Raw genomic sequence first — 13,054 nt, forward strand, 5'->3', positions numbered from 1 at the left:
TGGCTTCCTGCTGTTGCTAATCTCTGAGCACTTCACCAACCCCTGTTGATTCCCTCGACCCCATGGCCCCTCTGTAAATGATCCCACACTAAACTCTCCTTTGAGAGCACCGCTGTGAGGACTAACTGATACAGAAAAGTGCCTGAGACTTGATATACACTCAATACATGTCAGCTATTATGACGATTTCTTTCCTTAGGGGTGAAGATTAGTTTAACACGGCAGAAGTGAGGGCATGCAGTGCAGACTCCAGGGCACACGGTCTCTGGCAAAGGCTGCTTGCTGCGCTTAGTATCTGTTCTTCCTTATTCCTCAGCATTAGAACCCCTAGTTTCAAGCTGGGCTCCTGAATGCCGGCAAAGAAGGCTATGTTTCCCTGTGCTCCTTGCAGCTAGGTATACCACGTGACTGAGTTCTGATCAAGGGAGCATCAGTGGAAGTGCTGCCTGTGACTTCTAGAAAATGTTCTGGAAGGTCTTTCTCCTTCCTTTTGCCAGTGGGAATGTGAAGGCATGGCTGGAATTCAGACAGTCATCTTAGAGCAGAAGGAGGACAGCACATGCCGAGATGGCAGAACGGTGGAATCAAACGAGTCTCTGCCGCCATGATGCTGCACCAACCACAAACGTCTTTACATGAGAGAAAAATGCACAAGCATTTACCTTGCTTAGACCACTGTTATTTTAGGTTTTCTGTCATATGTATTTAAACCTAACTATAACTGACACAGTCCCCATTAAGCATTCCTGGTTCCCAAAATGAAAGGCCTTGCATGAAGATTCTTCTCTGAGGAAACCGTGTCTGTCACAGGAACATCATTCAGAATGGGCCAGCCTCTGAGGAAACCTAGTTTGGGGGTTGTGATGGAGACTGCCAACTCCCAGCCAAAATTCCTTCTCCCCTTTCTCTATAATCACAGACCTGTAAGCTGGTCGCTGGTCATCTAGCCAAGGACTACGTTTCCCAGCAGTCCTTGCAGCTACACACGGCCATGGACCAAGTGCTCATTGTTGGATGTGAGAGGGAGAAGTGGGTTCCACTGACAGCCCAGAGCCCTCAAGACAGTGAGTTGCCTCCTCCACACTTTCTCTTCCCCCTTCCCGTGAGCTGAAAACCTTGATCACAGTGATGGTTACAAGGCCTAGGAGATGGTACAGGAAAAAAAAAAAAAAAAAAGGGACCAAGAATAATAGTGCAAAGCGAAGCACTAGAATATTTCCATGTGAGAGGAAGACAAGTCTCTTGTTCTTTGTCACATTATTATGTCTTTTGCAGTATCTTAGCCTATTACCTTGACTAATGCCTGTGCTAAGAGTTACTCCCTCACACAAAGGATTCCCCAAAGAAAATGTATCCTGAAGTTTCATTCCCTTATCCCTTCAGGAGGTGTGGAGGACTTCTATAATTTATTGCCTAGCCTCCATTTTCCTTCTTTCTAGCAGAAGTTTCCTTAAACTTCCTTTCCAAAGCTACCACTTCCCATTTTAATCATGCCATTTGGGTGAAACTGGCCCCTACCCCATTCCAGGGGTGGTTCTTGTTCAAGCTAATGGGCACATTGAACAATCAGCGCTAACAAGAAACCAGCAGATGTCTTCTGGGAAACAGACGCTTGCTTGTTCTTCAGGAGTAGCCATGGGTCTTTCCTTGAACAGGGTGGGATGCTGCTGTGAAGTCTAGAACTACCGCATCCATGTTTACAAATGTGAGGGGAGAACCTACGCCACGGGGCTCCCATGTGGATGAAGCCAACTTTGTGGATGGCAAAGCAGAGGAACAGAGGGAAAAACAGGACCCTGTTAATATCATGTAAGCTGCTGGTTCAGGCTACACCTGAAGTCAACGCTACCTGGATCTTTAGTTATAAGAGCCCAAACATTTAGCTTTAAGTTGATTTGAATGACAACCTAGAGTCACTCCCCATACAGCAGATCAAACCCAAAGCTCAGTACTTCTCCCTCGTTAGTGGCAGACCCAAAGGCACAAAAGGCCTATTTGCCTATTTTCCTCTTTGGAAAGGCTTCTCCAGATTGGTAATCTAGGCTGGGTAGTCCACAAGTGGGGAAGATTTATTACAAAAAAATCCACCTGCTACATTATTCCTCTTACACCTGGAGACTCCACCCCCTCCAACAAAGCATTTTTTGATTCTATTCCATTAATCTCCCAATGCAGGCCAGGTGCCATGCCCATGCCTGTAATAATTCCAGCACTTTGGGAGGCAGAGGTGGGTGGATCGCTTGAGGTCAAGAGTTTGAGACCAGCTTGGCCAACATGGCGAAACCCCATCTCTACTAAAAATATAAATTAGCCAGGTGTGGTGGTGTACACCTGTAATCCCAGCTACTTAGGAGGCTGAGGCATAAGAATCACTTGAACCTGGGATGGGGAGGTTGCAGCGAGCTGAGATTGTGCCACTGCACTCCAGCCTGGGCGACAGAGCAAGACTCTGTCTCAAAAAAACAAAACAAAACAAAAAACAACCCTCTTGATGCCAACCCATAATTGGCCTGTGTGTCCTTGATTGGCAAAGCTCATCGTTTTGCTCTCATGTGTTTGCCTGTGTCCCACCCATCCTCCCATGGCCTTCACAAGAACTCCGATCGCCCCTTCCCCTTCATACTGGCCTTGCTCAGATGGACATTTATGTACCCTACTCCCTGGTTCATATGAAGCCTGGCCACCTGACATTTAATTAAAACCTATTCCTCTGGAACTACTGTTTCTCCTCTTCCCCATCCACCTCTAACACATACACTCTCCTCCCTTTCCCACTTTGGGGCATTTTCAACATGGTGAAGTGGAAAAAACACCAGAACCAAAGAGAAAAAATGTAGGTTTGAAGGTCTGGGTTGCACATCTGCAACTGACCAGTTGTGTGACCTCCGGCAAGCGACTCAGCTTCATCGACCTCAGTCACCCCATATGTAAAATGAAGATAAAAATTACCTTTCCGACCTGGCTACCTCACAGAGCACTTTCCAATTAAGTAATATGAGTGACAGTGTTTTGAAACTACAAAGACCTTAACAAATGAAAGCATATTCATCAGAAAAATCTACCTGTGTCCTGCAAATCTTTAACTTTTGAGGAATCGGCCTATTCCCATGTCTCTTGCTAAAATACATCCCCATCCAGGCTCAGTGGCTCATGCCATAATCCCAACACTTTTGGGAGGCTGAGGCGGGAGGACTGCTTGAGCCCAGGAGCTCGAGACCAGCCTAAGCAACACAGTGCGACCTCGTCTTTACAAAAACAAAACAAAACAAACAAACAAAAACCAGGTGTGGTGGCGAGTGCCTATGGTCCCAGCTACTTGGGAAGCTGAGGTGGGAGGATCACTTGAGCCCAGGAGGTCGAGGCTGCAAAAAGTTGTGATTGCACCACTGTACTCCAGCCTCAGGGACAGAGTGAGGTCCTGTCACAAATAAACAAACAAACAAACAAACAAACCATTCTCAAGGAAGCTGCCAGCTGGTCAGGATTTCTTCTGTCTCTTACATTTCCTTCTTAATAAATCAAAGAGGAACCTGCAGGTGGTAGGGAACGTGATGGTCTTTAGGACAATGTGGTTGGGGCTTATTCTTCTTGGTGGAATACTGGGGGTTTAACTCACAGAAGCAACGTGCACAACGCGAGCTGTATTTTCATGGTGTGCATCGTCCATTCACAGAACATTATTCCTCTTACGCAGTATCAGAACAAGTTCTCATCAGCTAATGAGATCATGTGAATCTCATCTTTCAGAATAAAACCTTTTGTTAAGCGCCTACCCGATTCTCTGCTCTGAAAATAATCAGGAGCTGCTTTGGAAATGGTGACTGATTTTGTGAGCCTCCTGCCAAAAATCTTTCTGAGAGTGTCCGTCATTCCAGGTCCTGAAACATGCCAGGAAGCACAACTCAGAACACCAGGTCTTGCCTTTCAACGGCAAGTAGGACAAACAACCCAGAACGAAGGCTTCAGGGCTGGATTGCTTAATGCCCAGACTTTCAGGAGCCCAGTGCTCTTGCTTCAAGTTCATAAAAGCCTAACAATAAATAAAAATCATTGGAAACAAAGCTGGCGAAGTCTGTGTGGATAAGCCTGAAGGTTCTTTTGTACCTCCTGGATCCACCATCACTGTCCATGGTGTGTGTTCAATGAGCTTTTACCTGTTAGCAACATCTTATCTGCGGTCATCAGAGTGGGCGAGAAAAAGACCTCACTTCTATCATCACAGACTGACCTCCTCACCCTCCAAAGCTGCTATTTTATGGTCTTTAAAAGCAATTAGGATTAAAACGCTTTCTCCATTCATTCATGACTATAAATAGGCTCACTGGATCAAGTGTGAAGAAAAAACATCTAAGTAGGAAAATAAGAACTGCTCCTCTCTGCACCAGAAATAATCACTATCGATATTTTGGTACATTCCTTCCAAGGCCGTTTTGAGCCTATGGAAAGATCTAAAATTGTATTTACAGAATTAAAGTAATACTCATATCTTTTAAATATAGTATTATAAGAATATTCCTGTCATTCAAATGCAGACTCTTCCCCCTAAAATCCATGAATCTTACCACAAACCTTTTTGTACCAACATCATAGTAAAGACAGATAAAACAATGATAAGCCAAATAAAAGATACCAAGGCTGCTCTCATTTTTATCTAATCTCTTAGGGCCACCACAGTTATTTCTACCTCAAGTCTGTATGAATCTACATGCTGAAACAATTCTGGTTCCTAATGAGAATGGTATGGTTTAACAATGATCCAGCTGCCGTGATGCTCTGCGCAGAGCATCACGGCCAGCCTCTACTGCCAGTCAGCTAACCGGACGCCATGGCAACTCACCTACACTCTCTGGGGGATGTGTGTACTCAGATTCAAGACAATACCAGGAGCAAAAAACACAGCAACTGTCGTACCTGGGACATGGTAGAGGCTCAAAAATACTGTAATTCCCTTCTGTTCTCCTCATCTCACTTGCAGCCAAGATCTTAGGTGAAATTCACATACTTGGCTCTACATGCAGAAATATGACCCTCAGACAGAGGACCTTATCTGATGATTCTTATGTAAACATGCCACTGTTGGTAAGGCTACTTCTGTAAAAACAGCTATCCACCGCCTGGATTCCCCAGTACAACACCAATAATATCAATTTATTATGTACTCCCATGGTTCCCAAAGCATGGCTCCTGAACCAACAGCATCCCCATTACCTGGGAACTTGTGAGAAATGCACATTCAGGGACCCCACCTGAAACCTACTGAATCAGAAACTATAGGAGTGGGCCCACGTATCCCTGGGAAGCTCTCTCAGCGATCTGATGAACACTAAAATTTGATGATCACCATGGAAAACTACTCCTCTAATGAAATCAAAGAGTTAAACCCAGGGAGGAAAAGAGTTAACACTGAGGCTTCCCACTGAACTGATATTTTAATTTTCAGAAGACTTTCAGCAAAAATTAATAGGTATTACCCCAACCCTAGTTCCCAAATGTAAATGATTAATTTTTTTTAAGTCTTGCCCTAACCTTATTTTCCATGTGATACCACCTAAAGCACTGAAACAAAACTCTTCATCCTAGTTTGTTCTTCCTCACCACTTCCACTATCCTTGGCATTTATTCAGACCACCAATAATGCCAGGCACTATTTCAGGTGCTGAGAAGACATTAGTGAATACAGACCTATGCAAGAAACTATACTCAAAGAGGTCACAGCAAAGTAAAAAGGTAAACATTGGACTTCATAATTAAAAACTTTTGTGCTTTAAAGGATACCATCAAGCAAGTAAAAAGAAAACCCACAGAACAGGAGAAAATACTTGTGAAGAAAGGGGACCTGTATCTAGAATATATAAAGAATTTGAATAACTCAATAATAAAAAGACAATCCATTTTTAAAATGGACAAAGGATTTGAATACACTTTTCTCCAAAGATATACAAGTAACAATAAGCACAAGATGTTCAACATGGTTAGCCATCAGGCAAATGAAATTCAAAACTGTGAATGAGACACCCGCTAGGATTAAAAAGTTAGATAACAGCAAGTGCTGGTGAGAATGTGAAGAAATTGGAACATTCATACACTGTTGATAGGAATGTAAAATGGTACAGCCACTTTGTAAAACAGTCTGGCAGTTCCTCAAAAAGTTAACTCTACTCCTAGGTATACACACAAAAGAACTGAAAACATATGTTCATACAAAACATTGTATATAAAGGTTCACATTGTACATAAAGTTATTATTCACAATACCCAAAGAGAGGAAACAGCTCAAATGACCATCAACTGATGAACGGGTAAACAAAATGTGGGACATCCATACAACAGGATCGTATTCAGCCATAAAAAGGAACGAAGCACTGATACACGCTACAACATGGATGGAGCTTGACAACATGCGAAGTGAAAGAAGCCAGTCACAGAAGACCGCATATTGTAAGATGCAATTTATATGAAACATTGAGAATAGGTAAATCTATACAGATAGAAAGTAGATTAGTGGTCGCCTAGGGCTGTGGGACAATTGGGGACAACAGGGGGTAACTAGGAAAGGGTACAAGATTTCTTTTCAAGATGACGAACATGTGTTAAAATTGGCTGTAGTGATGGCTGCATAGCTATGTAAATATACGAAAAAAGTCACTGAATTTTATGGTCTGTGGATTATATCTAAGTGAAGCAGTTTTTTAAAAAGCAGGCAGAAGATGAGCGGCAATGGCAACTATATTTCATGGGGGTGCTGGAATCTAAATCCTGGTGTCACTGGCTGAAGCTGGAACAGGGATGCAAAAGAGTCCTCTACCTTGATGAGCTCCAAACACAGGCTCTGGAAACAGAGCTAGAAAACAGGATCAACCATTCTGCAATTACAGAAAATAATGAGCATTATTTTCTTTTTTTTTTTTTTTTAGACGGAGCATTCCTTTTTTTTTTTTTTTTTTTTTTTTTTTTTTTTTTAAGATGTAGTCTTGCTCTGTTGCCTACGCTGAAGTGCAGCGGCGCAATCTTGGCTCACTGCAACCTCCACCCCCTGGGTTCAGGCAATTCTCGTGCTTCAGTCTCCTGAGTATAGCTGGGATTATAGGTGTGCACCACTACACCCGGTTAATTTTTGTATTTTTAGTAGAAATGAGGTTTTGCCATGTTGGCCAGGTTGGTCTTGAACTCCTGACCTCAAGTGATCCGCCCCCCTCGGCCTCTCAAAGTGCTGGGATTACAGGAGTGAGTCACTGCACTTGGTCCCAAAGTGCTGGGATTACAGGTGTGAGCCACTGCACCCGGCCTTCAGAAAATAATGAACATTATTTTCATTCAGATCTAAAGGGAAATCGTAAACCCAGAAGGGCTCAGTTTTTAGTGAGCAGGCAATGGCATGGTGAAGTCACTGTAACAGAAGGCTCCCATGTGGGAGGGGCCACATGATGAGTGTGGACCTGGGGAAGGGTCAGGTGGGCAGCAGTTTGGGGGTCTCACGCAGAAAAGTCTCAGTCTGAAGTCAGCACATCAAATGACAGCATAAACAGTGAGCTTGTGTTGACGGAAACGCAACAAACCTCTCCTGTTTGAACTGGAAAGAAAAACAATGATTAAAAACTGGTCTTTTAGGTGGCTACCTGAGGCTGGAGGGTGAGGGACTGGGGACATGTTGGTCAAAACTTTCACTTAAACAGGAAGAATAGGTTCGAGAGATCTATTAGACATCAGCAGCGTTCTGGGAGTGAATTCTCCTGCCTCTGTCCATACCCAGTGACCAGGGGTGGGTGGTGGAGTCAGTCATATGGGGGGCAGGCTCTCTCAACTCCTCTGTGTCAGTTCCTTCCCCCACACTCTCCCTGTTCACAGCAGAGGCTCTAGCTTCACAGAACCACTCAGCAGATTCACTTCCACCAACACTCCTTGAATATCCACTGGAGGAAAAGCACTGCGCTAGGGACTGTGGGTGAATGAAGAACCAGAAAGCAAGGTCACACACTGAGGGCATGCGGAGGTAGACAGACAGGTGCACAAGGGACTGGCACCAGGCAGCGTGGAAGGAATATAACAATGAAACATGTAGTTTACCGAAGGGAGGGGGCAACCAATTCTGATAAAAATGAGAAAAGTGAAGCTCAAAAGAATGATCTGACCCAAGAATGGATTAGAGATGACCCCAGAGGCCTTCCATTGGAGTGGAAACAGCCGCCTCTTTCATTCTCTCCAGCAGATACTTGGACAACTTAACTTCTAAGCTCACAACCCTAAAGGTTCTTCCTCCCCCACCAACTGCACCAGGAATCACTGTAGGGAAATGCTGGCCCACCTGAGACCAGAGCAGAAAGTCATCACTGTCTGGAAGGCAACAGATTCAGCATGCTTAGGGATGAGTCCACCAGGAATCAGTCTGAACCGTAGCCCTTAGCTGTGTGACCCTGGACAAGTTCATTAGCCTCTCTGAGTCCTGGTTTCCTCCACTACATAATCAAAATCATCATCCTAATAGGAAAACCAGTAGTATCAACCTAAGAGCGTTATTGAGAGGATTAAATTAGACTATATGTATTGCTTAGCACGGTACTTGACACTAACAAATACTGTAACTAAAACTTCCCCACATTTGCTGATTTAGAGATTGGTCTCCCCTGCTCAGTTCCTTGAGGAAAGCAACACTGTCTTATTCCTCCTTCTGTCCCCAGCACCCAACATTGCGCTTTGCATGCACAGTGCATGCTTATAAGGTTTGGTGAGTGAATATATGCAGTAAAGGGTATTTCATTAACACAGGAGATGAGCTTCCTGGGTTAACCATAGGAATCAGACAGCCACAACTGTCTGGTTTTCAAAGAGATCATGATAGAAAACCACAAAGGGGTGAATCTGACAACAGAAGAAGTTCATCAATTCCATTCAGACAAGCAGCAGGGTACACCCTTTTCACTCCCCAAGCTCATTTCTTTCTTCCTCCGCAAGTCAATAGAAGGAGGTCAGGCAATAACCTGTATTTTTCTCTCCCAGACTTAATAAGCTTGAATTTAAACTGTCAATCTTACATTTTCCCATTTTCTTCTATCTCCTTCCGTAATTTAGGCCTTAACCCTGACTTTAATTACAGACCAATGCATTAGCTGTCCTAGCAAGCTGATCTCATGCACTTAGGGTATACCAGGAGCTACTTGGGGAGCATGAACAGCCTAAGACAAGTTCGCTAGTTCCAGACGTGGCTAGCACTTTGAATGCCAAGGAGGAAGGCTGTTATGGGCTGTATTCAGAATGTGACTGTATCTGGAAACAGTGTCTTTAAAGAGGTAATTAACTTAAGTCATTGGGGTGGGTCTTTATCCAATATGACTGCTATCTTTATAAGAGGAGATTATGACAGAGACAGGATCAGGGGGACGACCATGTGAAAATACAGAAGATGCTATCTACAAGCCAAGGAGACAGACCTCAAGAGATCAACCCTATCAACACCCTGATCTCACACTCAAAACCTCCGGAATTACAAAAGATACATTTCTGTTGTTTAAGGTACCAGTCTGGCACTTTGTTAAGGCATCCTTGGCACACTAATAGGAAACCCATTTTCAGAGTCAGAAAAACCAAAATCAACCAACCAATTGGTGGAAAGGAACTGGGGAAAAGAAAAGCAGCTTTCCCAGTTCCAAGTCCCAATGCTGCTCCACCAAGCATAACTTGCGGAATGAACCAATGTACGTTTCACCCCAAAGTCTTACCACATTTTCTGGCAGCTTGTGTCCAGGAAGATATTTTACATTTTCATGGTCATTATTTATGATGTCTGTCAGTTTTCTGCCATTAACTGTTTCTTCAAAGACCCACATCTTCACTGTGGAGGCAAACTTCTGAAGTTTCTTGACATTATTACCAATTATTTTTGCAACAGCTGAACCCCTACAAAAGAAACCGTGGAAAAGAACAAAAATAAACTCACTTGGGCAGGAGAGAAAAAGCATTTGATTAAAATTCAGAAGACTTGTGTTTTGATTCTGATCCAAACACCGAGCTTACTCGAGATGTGATGTGTATCAGCCCCAAGCCATTTGAAACTGAGTTGTTTTCACATGGAATACCACCGCCTGTGACCGGGAAAGCACCAGAATTTGGTTTAAGGTCAAAATGCAACACCCCTTGAAACTAGTAAGAATCAACCTATCTTGGAAGACAACATCACAGGCAGAAGAGAAATCCACCCCAGAGCATGAAAATGACCCTGGAAGGTCTTCAAAGGATATTGAGATGTACCTATGGTAAAATAAACTGTGTCTTGATGAACTGCAGCAGGTGCCAGGCAGAAGCACAGAGGAAAGACAAGAACCCGAGTGGACTCCCGAAGAGGAGCAAAGGGAGAGCACAGGGCCCAGTCGCTGAGTACTTTGCACTCCCTCCTCTCCGCAACCAAGCCGGCCTCCGGCCCCTAAGCTCCCTTTTCTCTGCATCTCTATTTAGCAAACATGTTCTAGTGATGGCTCAGTCTCCCATAGGCTTTCCTACAGGGGACAAGAATGACCCTGATTTGTTAACATCAGTCCTCCCGACAGCAGTGTGTGTCTGCACGTGGCTGCTGCAGCAGAGGAGGTGGGACCAGGCACCTGTGTCCATCCCACAGAAGCCGCTGCTGGGGCCACAGTGGGCACTCAATCCTAGCTGAGCCTGTCAGCTCTCCCCTCTGGACTTTCCACTGAGAAACGGTTTGTTTCTTAGCTGACTTTCCTGGTGTGAGGAGTAAATGAGAGAATGCAGTAAAGAGCATCTTGCAAATTCATGTGTTAGGGCAGTTGCTACTTTTTCTCACAATTATTCTCAAGACAATTTGATGAGATGGAGTAGGGGATGACAACAAAAGGTGGGGGCAGCCAAGCGGCTGCAGAACATGTTGCAGACATTTATTTTCATCCCCTGAAGAATCTGTTTTTCTAACCCAACTATAATTCATCCCAGCATATAAACCTATATGCTTTAACAACCACAAAACTTCAAATAATTCTAACAGATTATAATTATTGTCCCTTTCCTGACATAGAATGGATAAACTAAACAAGCGGTTCTCCACTTTGGCTGCACAGAGTTACCTGGGAGATTTAAAAATCCTGAGTCCCAGACCATACCCCAGGCCAATGGAACTGGCACTTCTGAGGTGGGATCAGGCATCTGTACTTTTTAAAGCTCCCTGATGACTTGATGTGCAGCCAAGGCTGAGAGCCACTGCTCTGCACAATGATCAGAATTCTGATGCCCTCCTCCCTCACAAAAGAATAGCTGTAGATATCAAGGCTATGCAGCTGTACCTGTGAAATTCTTATTCTATGCCAGCAGAACAGGTTATTAGATAAATACCCATTAATCCAATTCTCCTACTGACACTTTGTAGAAAGCAGGCCAGGAACCTCCACCATCACTACCACCTTCATTCTAATCTTGGAAACAGCTGCTCACGTACTCACAGGGAGATAAAGGCTGTGGTTCACAGTGTTCCCTGGCATCAAGTAACTTTCACAAGGTCAGAGAGAACAAGCGTGGTTCTGGGGGACTGAGCGTCAACCGATGGGGGGCTATGAGACACCAGGAATCTAAGTCTAGTAAACCAAGTGGAAAAGTAAATCAGAACCAGGAATCCCTCCCTGTGATCTCACTGGAATACATTTGCTTTCCCCTTTACAGCTGCCTCTTGGGGAAGCCAAACATTTGCAACCAGAGGCAAACCTGTAGTATTTACTGCAATGAGTTGGATTGATTGATTGATTGATTGAGACAGGATCTCACTCTGTCACCCAGGCTGGAGTAGAGTGGCGTGATCACAACCCACTGCAGCCTTGACCTCCTGGGCTCAGGTGATCCTTCCACCTCAGCCTCCTGAGTAGCTGGGACTACAGGCACGTGCCACCACCCCTGGGTAGAGTTAGGAAAATTTAAACAAACATTGGTACTGTTAAGAACTAGGCCCTTCAGACCATGTCTGTATGTCCTTTGGGATTCAATGGGGGCTTAAAGTGACAGGGTAAAAATTAATAAGGGGAATTCCAGTTATTTTACTCTTGGGGGGCCATCAAGACCTCATTCTACCTCATTCCTGGTTTCATCAATAATTTCATTCATTCACTCATTTATCTCAGTCATCAAATATTTACTGAGCACCTACTGTGTGTAATACATTGGGCCGGATGGTGGTAATACAGCAGGGGAAAGGCAACGTGTTCTTTGCTCTCAAAAGCTCACCACCAGCTCAGAGAGATGAATAGCTAAAAGGCATTCATGATGCTGTGTGTGATAAGAGGTGGAGGAAAGTGGAAGCAGATGTGGTTAGAAGGGTAAACTGCAGTGGACTTCAATACAAAGGACCCAACTGCAATACATGTTGATCCATGACAAGTCTCCCAGGCTCAACCTTCTATTGAGAGAAACATAATGGACAGCCCGACCCAGGGTGCAGGGAGAAGATACAAGGATGGTGCTCAGGAAGACCAAACCCCTGCTGAGAAGCAAAAAAAGGTTTCGCAAATCAGGGCTGGGAAAAGCAGACACAGCAGTGCTTTCCACCCAATACTCAGCTAACTGCAGACACATGAGTGAGCCCGACCAGCTGATCCCTAACTCAAACGCAATCTTAAATGCTTGTTATTTTAAGCAGCTGAGTTAGGGGAGAGTGGGCTGTGTTGCAGCAAAAGCTGATAGATGTACAAAGACAGAATCTTTGACACAACTAGAGGCCTCTCCAAGTAATTTTTGGCCAAGCTGTTGGATTTGCCACCCAGGGATTGGCAATGTAGTGGGAGGGATTGGGGGTTGGGGTAGTGTTGTGTTGAAGGAAGGACTGTGGAATTAAATTCACGGATGGAGAGGAACAAAACGATCCTAGTACCTTAAGGCCTAGTTTTGTTCTCTATATATAATTTATACAATAATTTTTTTGGCAAGGGTGGCGGGGAGGCAGGGCATGGAGAAGGAGGGCCAGGACTTAAAACACTATATTTCATTTTGTTTTAACCCCCTTTGATATACTCTCTCTGTTTGTTCGTTTGAGACAGTGTCTTGCTCTGTCCCCCAGGCTGGAGTGCAG

At 44.3% G+C, this 13,054-nt stretch overlaps 1 protein-coding gene across 3 annotated transcripts in view; it reads right to left on the minus strand.

Moving 5' to 3' along the window:
* Positions 1 to 13,054, minus strand: part of GPD1L (glycerol-3-phosphate dehydrogenase 1 like) — a 62,465-nt gene that overhangs the window by 32,099 nt on the left and 17,312 nt on the right. The window contains exons 1-2 of one of the 3 annotated variants that reach the window (XM_050779408.1): positions 10,243 to 10,475; positions 9,714 to 9,891 (exon numbers count right to left, since the gene is read on the minus strand). In XM_050779408.1, the coding sequence (XP_050635365.1) occupies positions 9,714 to 9,891; positions 10,243 to 10,436 (372 nt within the window). In that variant the 5' untranslated portion in view covers positions 10,437 to 10,475. Of the gene's footprint in view, positions 1 to 9,713; positions 9,892 to 10,242; positions 10,476 to 13,054 lie in introns of those variants that run through there. The other 2 variants (XM_050779406.1, XM_050779407.1) reach the window with 2 other exon arrangements.

The sequence above is a fragment of the Macaca thibetana genome, chromosome 2 (assembly GCF_024542745.1).
Source record: "Macaca thibetana thibetana isolate TM-01 chromosome 2, ASM2454274v1, whole genome shotgun sequence".
Lineage (NCBI taxonomy): Eukaryota > Metazoa > Chordata > Mammalia > Primates > Cercopithecidae > Macaca > Macaca thibetana.